The sequence below is a fragment of the Schistocerca nitens genome, chromosome 10 (genome assembly GCF_023898315.1).
Source record: "Schistocerca nitens isolate TAMUIC-IGC-003100 chromosome 10, iqSchNite1.1, whole genome shotgun sequence".
Classification (NCBI taxonomy): Eukaryota; Metazoa; Arthropoda; class Insecta; order Orthoptera; family Acrididae; genus Schistocerca; species Schistocerca nitens.
This window is the reverse complement of record NC_064623.1, coordinates 12,219,156-12,237,478: the sequence shown is the minus strand read 5'-3', so window position 1 is coordinate 12,237,478 and position 18,323 is coordinate 12,219,156. Positions and strand designations below refer to the sequence as shown.

General features: G+C 40.5%; 1 protein-coding gene across 1 annotated transcript in view; it reads left to right on the top strand.

The window, feature by feature from the left end:
- Window positions 1-18,323, top strand: part of LOC126210094 (G patch domain-containing protein 2) — a 192,288-nt gene that overhangs the window by 150,897 nt on the left and 23,068 nt on the right. The window contains exons 8-10 of the mRNA XM_049939226.1: window positions 4,776-4,993; window positions 12,350-12,477; window positions 17,235-17,348. Coding sequence (XP_049795183.1) covers window positions 4,776-4,993; window positions 12,350-12,477; window positions 17,235-17,348 — 460 coding nt within the window. The remainder of the gene's footprint in view (window positions 1-4,775; window positions 4,994-12,349; window positions 12,478-17,234; window positions 17,349-18,323) is intronic.

Here is an 18,323-nt window from a genome sequence, read left to right as displayed (position 1 = left end):
TCAAAGCCTGGAACTGGATTTTCGTGAGCATTTCTGTAACACTCTCATATGATCGGAACAATCCTGGCTAGCGTTGCTGCCTCTGGATCACCGGGTCCCAGGTTCAATTCCCGGCCAGGTTGCCAGGTTGGAGATTTTCTGTGCCTGGGGACTGGCTGTTTGTGTTGTCCCTCATTTCATTATCATCAGTTGTGACAGTGGTCAGATTGGACTGTGTAAAAATTGGCACTTTGTATGGGCGCTGATGACCCTGCAGTTAAGAGCCTCACAAACCAAACAGTCATCATCATCCAATCATGTGACAGAATATACCACTCTTTGTTGGAGCTTCCCCCCCCCCCCCCCCCTCTCTCTCTCTCTCTCTCTCTCTCTCTCTCTCTCTCTCTCTCTCTCTCTCTGTCTTGTCTCTCTCTCTGGCATTAATCCAATGTGTTAAGGGCCTGAGAGTGACAAACAGTACTCGAGATTTCAATTGAATGAGTGTTTTGTGAGCCATTTATTTCATGGATGACTGCATTCTGCAAGCTTCTTTCAGCGAATCGCAGCCTGGCATTTGCTTTTAATTCAACTGGTTTCATGCCATCATCCACTTTAATTTGCTCCAGATGGTTACTCCTTCACCAAAGGTCATGTTTATTTACTAACTGACTAGTTTCTGGGTTTGCCCATTTTCACAAGCTGTGTATTTGTGTTTAGGATTGTTTGTTGTGGACAGTTGTATTTATGTTAACACATCATCACTTGATTTGATGATGTCAACAGAACTGTCCACACCAAACATATCCTAAATGCAAATACATGGCTTGAAAAAATGGGCAAACCCAGAAACTAGTCAGTTAGTAAATAAAAATGACCTTTGGTGATAAACATCGAAAATGTTTTTCCTCACTTACTCTTGTGCAGGGTAGCTGCCAGTCCCTGCATAAATTGTCTTCCTTCATTTCACCATCGTCTTGTGATGAGTACTGTAAACATCATTGACCTTTTGCGACCTTCCACTTACGGGGTTCCTTGTGAGTTAACATGTTCATCAGGTTTTGTATTGATTTGTGCTATTACCAGGTGTGTATGTATAAGACTAGAAATGTTTTTGATTACTATCTGCATATAGGCAACAACATTGTCCACGAATAGCCTCGCCGAGCCTCCGGTGCTATCCAGTGGAGCATTAATGTACACTCCTGGAAATGGAAAAAAGAACACATTGACACCGGTGTGTCAGACCCACCATACTTGCTCCGGACACTGCGAGAGGGCTGTACAAGCAATGATCACACGCACGGCACAGCGGACACACCAGGAACCGCGGCGTTGGCCGTCGAATGGCGCTAGCTGCGCAGCATTTGTGCACCGCCGCCGTCAGTGTCAGCCAGTTTGCCGTGGCATACGGAGCTCCATCGCAGTCTTTAACACTGGTAGCATGCCACGACAGCGTGGACGTGAACCGTATGTGCAGTTGACGGACTTTGAGCGAGGGCGTATAGTGGGCATGCGGGAGGCCGGGTGGACGTACTGCCGAATTGCTCAACACGTGGGGCGTGAGGTCTCCACAGTACATCGATGTTGTCGCCAGTGGTCGGCGGAAGGTGCACGTGCCCGTCGACCTGGGACCGGACCGCAGCGACGCACGGATGCACGCCAAGACCGTAGGATCCTACGCAGTGCCGTAGGGGACCGCACCGCCACTTCCCAGCAAATTAGGGACACTGTTGCTCCTGGGGTATCGGCGAGGACCATTCGCAACCGTCTCCATGAAGCTGGGCTACGGTCCCGCACACCGTTAGGCCGTCTTCCGCTCACGCCCCAACATCGTGCAGCCCGCCTCCAGTGGTGTCGCGACAGGCGTGAATGGAGGGACGAATGGAGACGTGTCGTCTTCAGCGATGAGAGTCGCTTCTGCCTTGGTGCCAATGATGGTCGTATGCGTGTTTGGCGCCGTGCAGGTGAGCGCCACAATCAGGACTGCATACGACCGAGGCACACAGGGCCAACACCCGGCATCATGGTGTGGGGAGCGATCTCCTACACTGGCCGTACACCACTGGTGATCGTCGAGGGGACACTGAATAGTGCACGGTACATCCAAACCGTCATCGAACCCATCGTTCTACCATTCCTAGACCGGCAAGGGAACTTGCTGTTCCAACAGGAAAATGCACGTCCGCATGTATCCCGTGCCACCCAACGTGCTCTAGAAGGTGTAAGTCAACTACCCTGGCCAGCAAGATCTCCGGATCTGTCCCCCATTGAGCATGTTTGGGACTGGATGAAGCGTCGTCTCACGCGGTCTGCACGTCCAGCACGAACGCTGGTCCAACTGAGGCGCCAGGTGGAAATGGCATGGCAAGCTGTTCCACAGGACTACATCCAGCATCTCTACGATCGTCTCCATGGGAGAATAGCAACCTGCATTGCTGCGAAAGGTGGATATACACTGTACTAGTGCCGACATTGTGCATGCTCTGTTGCCTGTGTCTATGTGCCTGTGGTTCTGTCAGTGTGATCATGTGATGTATCTGACCCCAGGAATGTGTCAATAAAGTTTCCCCTTCCTGGGACAATGAATTCACGGTGTTCTTATTTCAATTTCCAGGAGTGTATATTATGAACACCAATGTATCTGTAGCACTTCGTTACTGTGCTCTCCAAATTACAATTGTATCTTAGGGTTCTGTCTTAATAAGAATGGCATATTCAGTTCTGTATGAGAGGAAGTACTGAATTGTGGTCCTTTAATCAGTAGGCTCGCATCTATTCCTCAGACGGCAGTGTGCAATTATTGAAGAGCACTGTATTGCACAGGTTGCCGATGTTGACGGTGCTCCGTATCCCGTGGAGTGGATGGGCAGAATGAGCTGAGTTACACAAGATCTCTCCTTGCGGAACCCTTGCTGATTTTTATAAAGGATATTTTTATTCTGCAGAAAAACTTTAATATCTAACCACAAAAATGATCTGCAATTCTACAGCAGATTGAAATTAGTGATATATTCCTGTAATAAAGTGCATTTGCTGTAGGACACTTCTCAAAAATGGGAGTGACTTGTGCTTCCGACCACTCGGTACCCTTTGTCACTCTAGCAACCTGCAATGAACGGTGATAGAAGGGGAACAACGTGTATCACATAATGTCTGTAGAATATCACAGGTGTTTAGTGAAGTGCAAATGCTTCTCTGCCATTCAGCGACTTTTAGTTTGCTTTATACTCCAATCCCTGATCCCAGTACCTGCCATTTTGGCATTTGTGGGATGATTGAAAGGAGGAATTATATTATGATCTTCTGTGATAAATCAGTTATGAAAGACAAAATTAATTGTTTCAGCTTTCACTCTCGTCCACTGACTGTGAACAGGCCCTTCGAAACCAATGCTGCCATCATTCTCAATCCTGTAGCTATCTTTAATCAAGTTTAATTTGCAACATTTGGATGAATTATCTGGGTAAGGTTGTATTTATTCAAGTAGGAATCCTTGGATGGAAGTGTAAAACAGTTTGAAGAAAAATGTTACTAGGATAATAGTAGTAAACTGCACTAGTTGCCAAACAGTTTAATTTGAAAACTGTGGAGAATCTGTTTTGGATTCCTCAACTTTCTGAAAATGTGTTGGTGATATAGGTTAAGATTCCATATATCACGTCCTGCAACCATTCACCCTGATGTGTTCTTGTTTGCAAGTAATTGACAATAAAAAAGAACCTTGAAGGTTACACTATTGCAAAACAGCACAGTAGTCTTGTGATTAAGTTGTTTGACTGATATGCCAATGTTGAGGATTCGAATCCCGTCAAGTGCAATCTATATTCTTTATGTTGCCATTCTTCTTTGTTGTTTGGAATCTTTGTCGATGTGATTTTTAGTTACTTTTACGTATCTGTTGTAATATTTTAAACATTTAAAAATAGTGGTCTAACAGTTAAAAAACAAAAGTCAAAATCTATTTATATTGGCTGTGCAGTGGTGTCAAAAAATTTTTTTTTTGTTTTATGATGAACATGTTTTTTGATGGTAATCATTATACAGACATTTAAAATATAAATTCTTCTTGCACCATGAACAAAATGTTGCAGATGAAGATTCAAACAAAAGATTTTATAAATAAAAAACATTCAAGGAAAATGAGTAATAGAAATAACAATTGCAATAATGCAGACAAAATTATAAAATGATGAAGAGGAGGAAACTAAATTAAAATAAATGCCTGACAATAATTAAAAACACATGCGTAAAGATTCCAAGTGATAAAAACAAAGAAAGGAAGTAAAAAATAAGTACAAATAAGGATGTTAATATGACAAGTAAAAAGAGGTGTTGAAGAACAAGAAATGGTAGAAAAAACATTTAAAACAATTAATTGAATAAAAATAATAATTTGTTATTTGAATACTGATGTTAAATTAAGAGCGCTTGATGGGACTTGACCTCGCAACCTTCTCCTTACCAGCGAAGTAACTTGACTAGTAGGCTATAGTGTCATTTTGAAACTGACTGCACTTTCAAGGCTCTAGTGAATCATAAGAAAATCTGAAATTACTATTCATCAGTTACTTGCAAGTTAGGGCCTACCAAGGTGAATGGTTGCAGGGTGTGATACCCAGGACTCTAACCTACACCACCACACAATTTCGTAAAGTCGATACCATCCCTGAGGGCTCCACTTATTTGCTTTAAAATTGGCTCCTCGAGGAGACAAGAAGCACATTAATTTAACACGCTCGCTTTTTTAACTCGTAGCCGATTTGTGCAGCTGAAGACGTAACGAGTCTTTTCGGCAGGTGACGACGAGCAGAGCGACTGGTTCGGAGGCGAGCACGGCCACGGCTGGTGGGAAGATGACGAGGGTCCTCCCGGTGCTGTGGGCGGAGCCGACGATGACGACTGTGATGAGGAGGACCCGACTTTCAAAGCTATCCTGTGTGGCAGCTTCGAGCATCTGTCCGAAGAGGCAAAGGAGTCGTACCGTGCACATGTTCGCTTCCTTCAACAGGGCATAGTGAGTTTTCTGTATGCGCCTGATATGGTATGCTAGCAGTTATTTGAAAAAAATGCATTAGTTTCAACCAAGCTTGGTACAAATACAGCATAATACCTGGAAAAACAGCAACAAGAATTAGGATACATTGTGACTGATCACACAGTGGATGCACTCAGCAGCAGACAGGTACAATGTGTCTGTCTGCCGTGTAATCCTCCTCCTGTGCAGAGTGTCACAATGTATCCTAATTCTTATTGCTGTTTTTCCAGGTACTAAGTTGTATTTGTACTGAGGTTGATCACACACACACACACACACTTCCACATTTAAAACAGGACTGTCAAACTTTGACAACAGTATGTGGAACCACCAGCCAACAACAGTACAGAACATGTAGGGGAAAACACCTCCCACTAGAACACCCGTTTGGCAGCAAACAAGAGTTTGTACATCGACAGACTACACAGCAGATGTGGATAGATTTGGCACAGCATTATATCACGAATGCTGTCTGGCACTTCGTGCTTGCTCTCTATCCTTCTGTTCAGCATTTCACAATTGTTTGCAGAGTAAGTACATAGATGCAACTGTAGATTTAGATGTACATGTGCAGACTGACATTTGCTGCTGAAGGGATGTCTAGCGGCAGGTTTTTTCACTAAAACTTTGAAGCTGTACTGTGTCGCTGGATGACTCCTCAGGCTATTCCCCAAGACCTGCTGTGCAGGCCCTCAACATTTTGGAGTGTCACTTTGTTGTGCTCACTACATGTAATTGTCATAAGGTGAGAACTTTTTGGATACAACGAGCTGTAAGAAGCTCGTACCCAACCACTCCTGGCTTACTGGAGCCAAGAATAGGCAGTGGTGAATGGTTGTGAAATGATCAAATATTGGTTTGTTGATCATCATCGTGTGTTTCATTACCTCATAAAACACCTACGAAGGTATTGTGGATTATATACGTTTATTGGCCCAAAATGTCTTTCAAAATCCATTTCTCTCTAGTGTATAGTATTATGTATTACTTAATGTGATTGCTATTTTGTTCATATAATTGAATTTTCCTTACACAGGATGCTTCAAAATATTTTTACAAAGTTTGGGGACAGATTCCTTACATCAAAACAAGAAAAAATGTGTAGTTAAACTTGGGCTCTAAAATACATGCCTTCAGAGCTATGAGCACTTTTCCATCTTTGCTACTGTAAACACATCTCTCCCATTGAACAAGTCTTAAGATATGCATTTTAGAGTCCATGTTTACTAGGCATTTTTTTCTACTTTCAATGAAAGGAACCTGTCCCCAGAGTTGGTAACAAATTCTTAAACACCTTGTATACTACTTTCGTAGCACATGCGAAAGACAGTTTGCCAATAACATTCATTTAATACTCTGTTTATACAAAAGCTTTACTCGCCATATTATTGTGGATGCAAAGCACATCACAACTGACAGTGACATTATTAATTAGCATATTAATCTGGGTATGGTAATTGTCAGTGGCAATGTGCTTTGCATCTACATTAATATACTAATCAAAACTGTGTATGAAACCATTATATAAGGCAAAGTAAGTGATATGAAGCAAAAGGGGTCGCATTAAGTAATACTAAACACTATGTGCTACAAACAAATGTACTTTGTAAATATTTTATCTTCTGTAATACAGATGCTGCTTGTGATGGACAAGTACATTCAGTGCTAGTCCAGCAATAAATGAATGAAAATAACTGTTGGGCAGCTTTCCACTTAAGAGCTGCAGTGTGCCACATATACAAACAACCTAGCATGCACTGGACTGTGGTCTATTTGGCTCATAAGGTTGTGCTTATCTGCTTCCACCTTCATTGCCAGATTTGAAAATCTGTGCAGTCAGTTGATCTTATTGTGGATGTATGGACTTCCAAAATCCTGCGTGAGTTAAAATGGTCTGAGGAAAGCAACCTCTTGCGATATAAACAACCTATGTGACAAGCAGATGAGAATATACTATACAAGCTGTTGAACACCATAGCTCAGCTTTAAGACTTGTGTTTTCCTCAGTGTTTCACTGTAGGCTGGTGTGTGCCTGTTCAGTTTTTTATAAATTTAGCTCTCAGTCTCCCTTTCGTGCTTACGTTTAGTACGCATCTCCAGTACCACATCTCCTCCTGTTTTTGTGACAGTCAGGTCACTATACCTGCGCCGGCGAAACATTGCACTTGACAGTTCGCTTTTTGTCTAGTTAGGTTGGCTATACTGTAATAGTGATGTTGCATCAGCAGCCTCTATACACACAGCAGACGATACAGTTTTCCGTCCCGTCTTGTAAATGCAAGCGATTGAGCAATTACAGTGTATATAAAAACTCGTTTTTAGTTGTACTACAATGACAGGAAGTAAACAACCATATAATAATGCACGTAAAAGCATAACAATGCACATCCTTTCGATAACGGAGCAAAGAAATACAAAAAACAAGCATCTGACAACTGGTACTTTAAAATCAATAATGTACGTAGTTTACAAAATAAATAATAACCGAGATTGCAATAAATAACCAATATTAGTAATTTTTCACTCACCAATTTACAGCGATAATGGCGCAATTCCATCCAGCTCGCCATCGTCACCGTTGTCCGATTCATCGCCAAAACCATCTTCGTCGTCGTCATCAGCAAGACAAATCATTAATTGTTCATGGCCACTGATAATGCCTTCTATTGTCTGTGCTGCTTGTATAAGCTTCTCGACATGCTCTACTTTTTTCCTCCATGAGGCTGCATCCACAGTCACAAGAGCTTCACGCAACAGCTTTTCCACCTCTGTTATTGTAAAGGACTTGTTGTTGTTCCTTACATACATTTTTACATAACTCCATATTAACTCAATAGGGTTGAAATGGCAGTGATATGGTGGCAGCCTTATTACAGTATGACCCTGCTCCTTGGCAATTTCATCTACTACATATGTAGTCGCCTGATAAACAAAGTAAGAGCCTACGGAATATCAGACCAGCTGTGTGGCTGGATTGAAGAGTTTTTAGCAAACAGAACACAGCATGTTGTTCTCAATGGAGAGACGTCTACAGACGTTAAAGTAACCTCTGGCGTGCCACAGGGGAGTGTTATGGGACCATTGCTTTTCACAATATATATAAATGACCTAGTAGATAGTGTCGGAAGTTCCATGCGGCTTTTCGCGGATGATGCTGTAGAATACAGAGAAGTTGCAGCATTAGAAAATTGTAGCGAAATGCAGGAAGATCTGCAGCGGATAGGCACTTGGTGCAGGGAGTGGCAACTGACCCTTAACATAGACAAATGTAATGTATTGCGAATACATAGAAAGAAGGATCCTTTATTGTATGATTATATGATAGCGGAACAAACACTGGTAGCAGTTACTTCCGTAAAATATCTGGGAGTATGCGTGCGGAACGATTTGAAGTGGAGAGTCCTTAGAAAGTGTAGTCCATCAACAAAGGAGGTGGCTTACAAAACACTCGTTCGACCTATACTTGAGTATTGCTCATCAGTGTGGGATCCGTACCAGATCGGGTTGACGGAGGAGATAGAGAGGATCCAAAGAAGAGCGACGCGTTTCGTCACAGGGTTATTTGGTAACCGTGATAGTGTTACGGAGATGTTTAGCAAACCCAAGTGGCAGACTCTGCAAGAGAGGCGCTCTGCATTGCGGTGTAGCTTGCTCGCCAGGTTTCGAGAGGGTGCGTTTCTGGATGAGGTATCGAATATATTGCTTCCCCCTACTTATACCTCCCAAGGAGATCACGAATGTAAAATTAGAGAGATTAGAGCGCGCACGGAGGCTTTCAGACAGTCGTTCTTCCCGCGAACCATACGCGACTGGAACAGGAAAGGGAGGTAATGACAGTGGCATGTAAAGTGCCCTCCGCCACACACCGTTGGGTGGCTTGCGGAGTATAAATGTAGATGTAGATGTAGGTGTCGTAGGCTTATTTTGTTTAACTAGAGAATATAATAGAACCTATGTCATACTCATATCTGCTGCAATATTTCGAGCCTGTAACCACTGCACCATAACTTCTTTCCGATCATTTGTGGTTGGAGCTTTGTTCTATATCACCGAATGATATGGAGCATTGTCCATTACAATTGTTGTAGGGACAGAAAATTGTTTTAAAAGGTTCCTGAACCATTCAACAAATCGTGTGTGATCCATATCTTCATGGTAATCACCAGTCTTTTTTGATCTAAAAACTAAAAGTGCGTCAGGGACAAAACCACTGGAGGAGCCTGCATAGACCACAATTAATCTAGCTCCTCTTCCCATCGGCTGATGGCCGCTACTGCTGGGTGTGTTATCCGTCCAGCATTTACTGACAGCTTCCTCGGCATTAACCCATGTTTCGTCTAGCCAAATTATGGAATGAATGTCTCTGCCCACAATTTTGTGCAAGAAAATGCTACGAGCGGTAACAATATGTGCCCTCTCTAACAGTACTTTGTGTCCGTCTAGCGTTTTGTAACGGAAACCCATATTTTTTAGCACAATTTTTAGTGATGTTTTACCACCCCTGAAGAGTTCACTTTCTGTTAAAGAGACTAATAACTTAGCTACACTCGGATACTCTTTTCTGCTGTAGTAAGCATAAACATGCCTACGAATTGCATCAGTCTGGAAAGAATCTAAATCTGTGATAGGACTAGGCTGCTTTTTCTTCTTTCCCGGGGTTGTTAAAAATGTGTTACTTGATCCAGACAGCTCGGAATCATTACGACTCACTTCAGTATCTTCCAAGTTTTGTAGTAATACTCCCTTACTTACTATGGTTCTTGCACTAATTCCAAGAGTTTTCGACGTACGTTCCACCACTTTATCGGCAGGAATTGATGGCTGTCCATGAATGCTTACGTAGTTTTTCTCCTGCTCGTAAAACTCACGAGTTCTGCGTAGTAACTCCAGTGCCTGGCTGTTTAGCGGCACCCCTCGACGCAAAGGATTGTCACCAGGTGAACGAAGTCTTTTCGGTGGCATTTTCCAAGTATGTAAACTCACAATGCAACAAAAGTGACAACGATATAGCACACAGTACAACAAAAACACGCGGTAAACAACATACAATTCACGTCGTATACACATTCACTAAACAAAGCCGGCAATGCGGGAACTTTGACGTCACAGCACGTGAGTAACAGCAGTGCTCACTGCGCTGTGATTGGCTGGCGCCCCTCACTGAATGCCTAGTGCCTATCGTTCTTCACTTGTTACTCTGTTGCGCTGCCAACTTCATATGCAAACGTCAAGTGTAATGTTTCAGCGGCCTGGGTATAGGCTGTATGTGAGGTTAGAAATTGTACGAGAAATTTTTCTCTGGTAGTAGAGGACTTTGTGCTGTCATAGAACGTGTAAAGCCCCAGAGTCTTTTTCCAGCTACTTTGTGTTACATACCAAGGTGTAATTGCAGACTCTCATAAGATCTGGACAAGTTAAGGGAATTGTTGTATATTTTTATGAGGGATACAATCTAATTTTATCATTGGTTCATATTTATCACTAATGTTGAGGTTTTGTTTTTGTGAGGTTAAGTTGTTCATCAGAATGCTTATTTATTCCTTTGAGCTACTCCAACATTTTGTTTAGTTCATGTTTCTCATTTGAAAACAGCATTTTAATCAGTTTTCTCCAAATTTTGTAAATTTCTAGGCATCTTAGAGATGTGTGTTTTATTTTTATGTATCACCACCACCAACCATCATCTTCACCACCCACCACCACCACCACCACCACCACCACCACCACCAAAACCACCACCTGCTTCATGAGTTTAAGAAAATCACAGAAAACCTAACTGTGGACAACTGGACATGGAGGTTAACTGCCATCCTCCCAAATACAACACCATTATCTGCCTTCCAATGTACCACTTTGAACACAAAGTGGGAATTGATGTATTCCCTCTGTGCTTTCATATGATGGAAGTCCCAAGCAGCTGGAAAAAGTAGTTTTCTCCCGTATGCAAGAATGATAAAAGAACAGACCCACAGAATTACAGACCAATTGCCTTAATGTCAGTTTCTTGCAGAATTTCTAAGTTCCTTCTTCTATCTTCATTTAAATATGGATTTAGAAAATAATGGTGTCATACAATGCTCAGCTTGTTCTTTACTGCTACAATATCATGTGAACTGTGAATGAAGACAGCAGTGAGGTTTCATATTGAGAATAGAATAAAAAATTTGGTTGCATTATTTTCCAGTACACCGTCATACGTGAACAGACTGAGAGAATGGACAGTGATCTACTACTGTTTTCTGATGCCAAAGTGTAACTAGAAGTGTCATTGTGAGTAGCTGTTGGAGGATGCAGGATGACTTTGGTAGAGTTTCTATTTCGTGTGATGAATGGCAGCTGGATCTGAATGTAGAAAAATATAAGTTAATGCAAATGAGTATGAAATAAAATCCTGTAATGTTTGACACAGTTACATCAATTAAATATCTAGATGTAACATTGCAAAGTGGCACAAACTGGAATGAGCAAATAGTGCAGTTTGTAGAGAAGGTGAATGGTTGACTTTTGTTTATTGAATGTTTTCTAGGAAAGTGCATCTCATCTAAAAGTTGGCTCCTTACAGAATGTTCGTGCTATCCATTCTTGAGTGCTGCTAGAATGTCTGGGATACCCACCAGGTAGTATTTAAAGAAGATATTTAAGCAATTGAAAGGCATGCTGCTAAGTTTCTTACCGGTAGCTTTGATCAACACAGAGGCTTCGTTAGGATGAAGTGAAATGCAGCCAATCAGTAGCAGAAATCAAAGGTTTATTCAGACCCCTTGCCCTAAGTTTCAAAAGTCCTATTTAGACGTGTGAATTGTTACACTGGATACATAATATTGTGGAGGTATGTTAAAGCTGTAGCCTAAGGCACCAGTGGAAAAAAAAATTAACTTCCTAATAGTAAAAATCATACAAATCGTGTTGATCATCATTAGACGGTACTTCACAATTGTGACTAGTGAATTGACATTTGCTTAAGATTTCATCACACAAGTATTATGGAAATGCTCTGTGAACTCAAATGAGAATTCCTGGAAGGACTGAGATGTTCTTTTTGTGAAAAACTCTTGAGAAAGTTTAGGGAACGAGCTTGTACAGCAGATTTCAGAATGGTCCTACTGCCACCGACATACATCTTGTTTAAGGGTCACAAATATGAAATAAGAGAAATTGGACCATGTATGAAAGCATATGTGCAGTTTTTATTCTCGTGCTACATTTGCAAGTGTAACAGAAAAGGGAACAATTAGCAGTGGTACAATTTTATTTTGCTTATTTAATAAGAAAATACAATGTAAATCATTTACTTTTCTCGCGTAACCATGTTCTTATGGTCCTGTTTTTTTCCAGAATGGCTGCCGAGAAATTAGAGGAGGTCGAAGACGGGTACGAAATGAACGCCCGGGTTTTAGTATCTCGACATCAGCCAATGAGAAGCTCTCCCGATTTCTACAGGACCCGGCACAAATGGAGCTTAAGTGAGTTCAGAATCATGTGTATTTTGGGAAATGCTTTTTTAAATAGCTTGAGAATAGGGCCAAGTCATATTGTTCGAAATATGTAAATGATTTAGTGTATAAGTAGTAGATAACATTAGCTCATGTCTTACAGAAATCAGATTCCCACTTAAATGCAAATAAACACAATACACCTTACGCGACCACAATATTATTGCACTTGGCCTCCCATGGCCTTTATTGGAAACATGCTGTATGGTACAGTAAACAAATACAATGGTGATTTAGGGAAACATATCACACAGTAAATGCTTGCAGGACACTTGTGCGTATACTATCAAATGGTTCAGCAGTGTGCCCTCTTGAAATATGAAGAAAACTCGTGATAAGCAGACCAAAGCAACCTCCTTCCCAGGTGCAATAATATTGTGGTCGACTAATACAGTTTCAGACACAGAAATCGTGCAGAATTCAAATTTATTGTTAGAAAGTGGTTAAATAACCAGTGAAATTGAACATTTTAAATCTGTAGTACGTAAGAGTTGAAAAGCTCTCTTCAAGTATTACATTCAGGAATGTATTACAATTATACTTCTTTAACGATTGTACAGAAAGATGTGCACTGTTCTTTAGGTTTCATTTGCACTGGACTTCTGAGCTGAAAAATTTAAATGATGAACACTAAATTTCCAGATTCTACATCACAGGTTTACTTGTGGCACATGCTTTTTATTCAGTACTGGTGTTCCTCAGGTAAGCTACCAACTTCCTGTGAGCTATGTGTTGACTTGTTCCATAGGTAACTTTATCTTACACTGTCCCAGATAACCTGATGAATTATAATTAAAAATTATAGAATAGTAGGTGAGGTAGAGGATAGCATAGATGAATAAATAAGAGAGCTTACAAGTGGGAAAATTTTAAAATACTCACAAACATTCCGTGGTGACACCTATACATAGAGAGGTAACAACAGAGGAAAACTTAGGAAATATTTTGTGTGTGCAGGTGCTATAAGGGGTAGCCAGTGGATGAACAATGGTCCATTGTGTGATAACTAAATAAAGTAACAGAAGCAAGAGAGTGAGGGGATGTCAACTGATGATCTTTACATGGGTACAACTTTTCCTAGTTCTGCAAATAGAAAATAAATAAAATTTATTTGTGTCGTAAGGCAGCAGAGGACAATGATCTTTCTTAGCCATCTACAAATAGTCTTACTCGCTAACCCATCCCGAAGCATTGCCTTGCACGGATAACTGCACACTCATACTGCAGTTATGTTGTATTACACGAATGATAATTGTGACTTGATATGACACTGAATTGTATCCAGCTTATCTATGTAGTTCAGTATTTACACTAAATCAAATTAATAGCAATAAAAATTTTTGTATAAAGAACTAATTACTGTATTAACATTTTATTCACCCAGCATAAAGTAATCCGAATGAGTATATGTCTAAATATCATCTAGAGTCACAAAACAGTATTCTGTATTGTGCCATTTTGCATCCTACTCCTTTTCTTAAAAGGTGTATACATTACTTTATGTGGTTTCTTGCATCTGGTGTTAACAAATATGGCTTTATATAGAGCACCTAGAAAGAATATTATAATAATAAATAGTTTATTGGTGAAGATGGAGGCACATTTCACCAGTGTGACAACATAAAGTAGCTTGAGAAACACAGAAAAAACACATAATATGACATAGTGACATAGTAAAATCACAACACCTGACTGAAGGATCCTATTTATATTTTCTATACTTCTAGTGCTGTTTTCCATCCACGTAAATAATCTGCAAGCCACCATACAGTGCACAGTGGAGGGAACATCATACCAGTATCGTCGATTTTGTTTTTTTATTGCATTTACCCACTGATCGAGTGAGGAAAATGACTGTCTTCAAGCCTCTGTATGCATGTGCCATAATCTCCCTTACCTTACTTCCACGAACACAACACATGATACACGACACCAGTGTCGTAACGATCACGGAGTCATCTTCAAACGCAGTTTCCCTAAATTTACCCAACATGGTATTGCGAGAATTAAGTCGGTTTGGTTCTGAGCGTTGACATTTCACTTCTCAGAGCATTTCTGTTGCATTTTCGTGTGGGCTATACCAACTTAAGGTCCTAGCAGTGTGTCACTGCAGTCATTAAATTTGTCATTGTGCCTCTTCAATAAGGACTCCGAATATCATAACAGAATTCTAGCATCTTGTAAGTTATTTGCTTTACAGATGAACTGCACCTCCATTTGCCTTCCCTAACATGGGTTTCACACGATCATCGTATTTTGTATTGACCCTAAATATAAATAATCTATAACATGCTTAAAATGTTCACCACTAATTGTATAATCAGTACTGCACAAATCTCTCTCCCTCTCTGTGACATACCTATTTTTTTTTTCACATTTAGGGAGAGCTACCATTCACTACACCACATGTCTGGTGATACAACCTGTACACACCTACATCCTCAGCAAACAGTTGTACAGTATAGCTGATCCTAGCTGATAAATTGTTTGTGTATATTGAGAGCATTACAGATTTATTATGCCTTCTGTTGCAAAGCCAATGACACTTTTACTTCTGTGGAACATTCACTGCCCAGTAAAAAAATACAGGTTTCTGTGTATCAAACATTTTTCAAGTGAAGTCGTATCTGCAAAGATACTCTGTACAATTGTATTTTGGTCAGTAGTTGACAGTGTGGTGCAGTGTCCAATGCCTTTCAGAAATCTAGAAAGATGTAGCCTATCTGTTCAGCTGTGCTAGTGTTTTCTGCTGGCACACTGGTAAGAAATGCCTCCATCCATCACACTAACCTACTATACCTGTAATATTCTTGGTGTTTACATAACATTGTTTGCATTAACATCAGCATGTAAGAGCACTTGAAACTTAGTTAAATGATGGCATGTCTTTGTACACTAATTTTTCTGTTTTACTCAATAGAAAGGGAAGATGAGATGGGTGATAGGATCCTACGAGAAGAATTTGAGAGAGCACTTTGAGAGCCCCTGGATAACAGATCTGTTCCACCTGGTGTACAAGATAAATGCAAGGAAAAATACCCTCAGACTTCAAGAAGAATGTTATGATTCCACTTCCAAAGAAAGCCGATGCTGACAAATTTAAATATTCCTGAACTGCCAGTGTACGTATTCATTGCTGGAAAATACTGACACAAATTATTTACAGAAGAATGGAAGAATCTGGTAGAAGCAAACCAGGGAAGATCAATTTGGCATCTGGAGAAATGCTGGAACACGCAAGGGACTACTGATCCTACAGCTTATCTTTGGAGATATGTTAAGGGAACACAAATCTGTGTTTATCACATTTTTTGATTTGGCGAAAGCTTTTGACAGTGTTGACTAGAATACATTCTTTTAGTTTTTGAAGGTAGTGGGGATAAAATACAAGGAGGAAAAGGCTATTTTCAACGTTTATAGAAATCAGACAGCAGTTACAAGAGTTTGAGGGGTGTGAGAGGGAAGCAGTGATTTAAAACAGAGTCTTCAATCGGAATATTGAACAAGTTGTGAAGGAATGCAAGGAGAAATTTCGAAAGGTAATTAAAGTTTAGAGAGAAAAACTGTTGAATTAAAACAGGTGATGCTGTTGGAATTAGATTAGGAAAAGAGGGACAAAAGAGAGGATTTTAAATGTAGAGTGACAGTGGCAAGAAATGTGTTTCTGAAGAAGACATCAAATATATATTTAAGTATTAGGAAGTCTTTTCAGAAGGCATTTGTCTTAAGTTTAGCCTTGGACGGAAGTGAAACACACGATTGTCAGTTTGGACAAGAAGGGACTAGAAGCTTTTGAAGTGTGATACTACAGAAGAGTGCTGAAGATTAGGTGCGTAGTTCATGTAACTAATGACGAGAACTGAGAAGAACGGAAATTTGTGGCATACTTGAATAAAAGAAGAAATCAGTTGATGGGATACACTCGGAGACATCAAGGGATCACCAGTGTGGTATTGGGGGGAAGTGTATTGGATAAAAACTGAAGAGGAAGACCACAAGATTAATACCATAAGCAGGTACAAAAGGACGTCGATTGCAGTAGTTACTCAAGAGATGAAGAGACTTGCACAAGATAGAGCAGTGTGGAGAGATGAATTAAACCAGTCTTAGGAATTTCAGACAGCAACAACAATCAGCTATGTAGCTTTGTGAAGTTTTATGTGGGTAGCAACCTCATATATTTTAAACTGTAAAATATTTATCTTAAAAAATTAAAGAAACAAGGAAAGATTCACTTCTGCTCTATATTGTGCTCGCGTGGGAAAAAGGCACCATTTTACGGCTCGGAATAATAAAATGATTATTGCGAGTTAAATTGCTGATGCTGCTGTTCTCATACGAACATCGTTAAATTCCTACCTGTATTTGAGGCAAGTTTCAGTGGCCACCACTTTCTATAGAACTTTTAACATTTTTTGCTATTAAGAACTGGTAAAGGATTTTTGTATTGACTTGGTGTGGCAGACAGGGCTGTTAAAAGATGTATCTGCAAGGCACAAAATTTCACAGTGCAAAATTTCAACTAAGTTATTTTCTAACGGGAGCCAGAATTTATACATGCATCTATTCATTTAAATTACCACAGTCAAAGACATAGTCATCCTTATGAACAATATTATGTAGCAGAGTAATATTAATTTTCACATCTCCGTCTTTTTCCGCTAGCTAGTTTCCAGTCTTTTTGGACACGAGATTTGCTGCTTGATGGTATGTGTCCTCTGTTTCAGGCTCCATCCCATGAAACAGCAGGAGCGTGACCAGCTGTGCCAACTTGCGACGCTGTATTCGCTCAAGATGTCGACTGACCCTACACTCACGTGCCCTGTGCTCACTAAAACAAGGTAATGTTAATTGCTAGTGGAATCATCACAGTGACACAATTCCTCCAACTCCTAGCTGAAAAGAAATGGGTCGGAGAAAATTGTTGTCCATCACCCTTCCCAAGTCCCTCACAGTTGAACATCTTTTCTAGAAAACAGTGTTCTGCATAGAGCTGAGTCAGCTAAGTACATGAGGTACAGAAGTCGTCCTGGTATGTCTTCTTCAGTTCCTGTGATTTTGTTTGCTGCTAATGTTTGAGATTGAGATTGAAATGTGTCATTGTGCAAAATGTAAAGTTATGAACCTATGTACTGATGGGTTAAAACCGAACAAAAATGATTTTGAAATATGGAGGTATGTCTGTTCCGTGACCTGTTGAGGTCATTTATATGTAAATCTCTTAATTTGTGTAGAATCGATGTTTGAAAGTTTAACAGGTCTGAAGGCTACAGTGGCATAAATCACTGAAGAGACAGTCCTGTATGAGGGGCAGTTATGACCAGCAGATTCACAGCAGTTATTTATGAAACGAACATTTTGATAGAACAGTATATTTTGTATGGAGTGTAGCCATGTATGGAAGTGAAACATGTACGATAACCAGTTTGGACAAGAAGAGAATAGAAGCTTTCGAAATGTGGTGCTACAGAAGAATGCTGAAGATAAGGTGGGTAGATCACATAACTAATGAGGAGGTATTGAATAGGATTGGGGAGAAGAGACGTTTGTGGCACAACTTGACTAGAAGAAGGGATCGGTTGGTAGGACATGTTTTGAGGCATCAAGGGATCACAAATTTAGCATTGGAGGGCAGCGTGGAGGGTAAAAATCGTAGAGGGAGACCAAGAGATGAATACACTAAGCAGATTCAGAAGGATGTAGGTTGCAGTAGGTACTGGGAGATGAAGAAGCTTGCACAGGATAGAGTAGCATGGAGAGCTGCATCAAACCAGTCTCAGGACTGAAGACGACAACAACAACAACAACAACAGTAT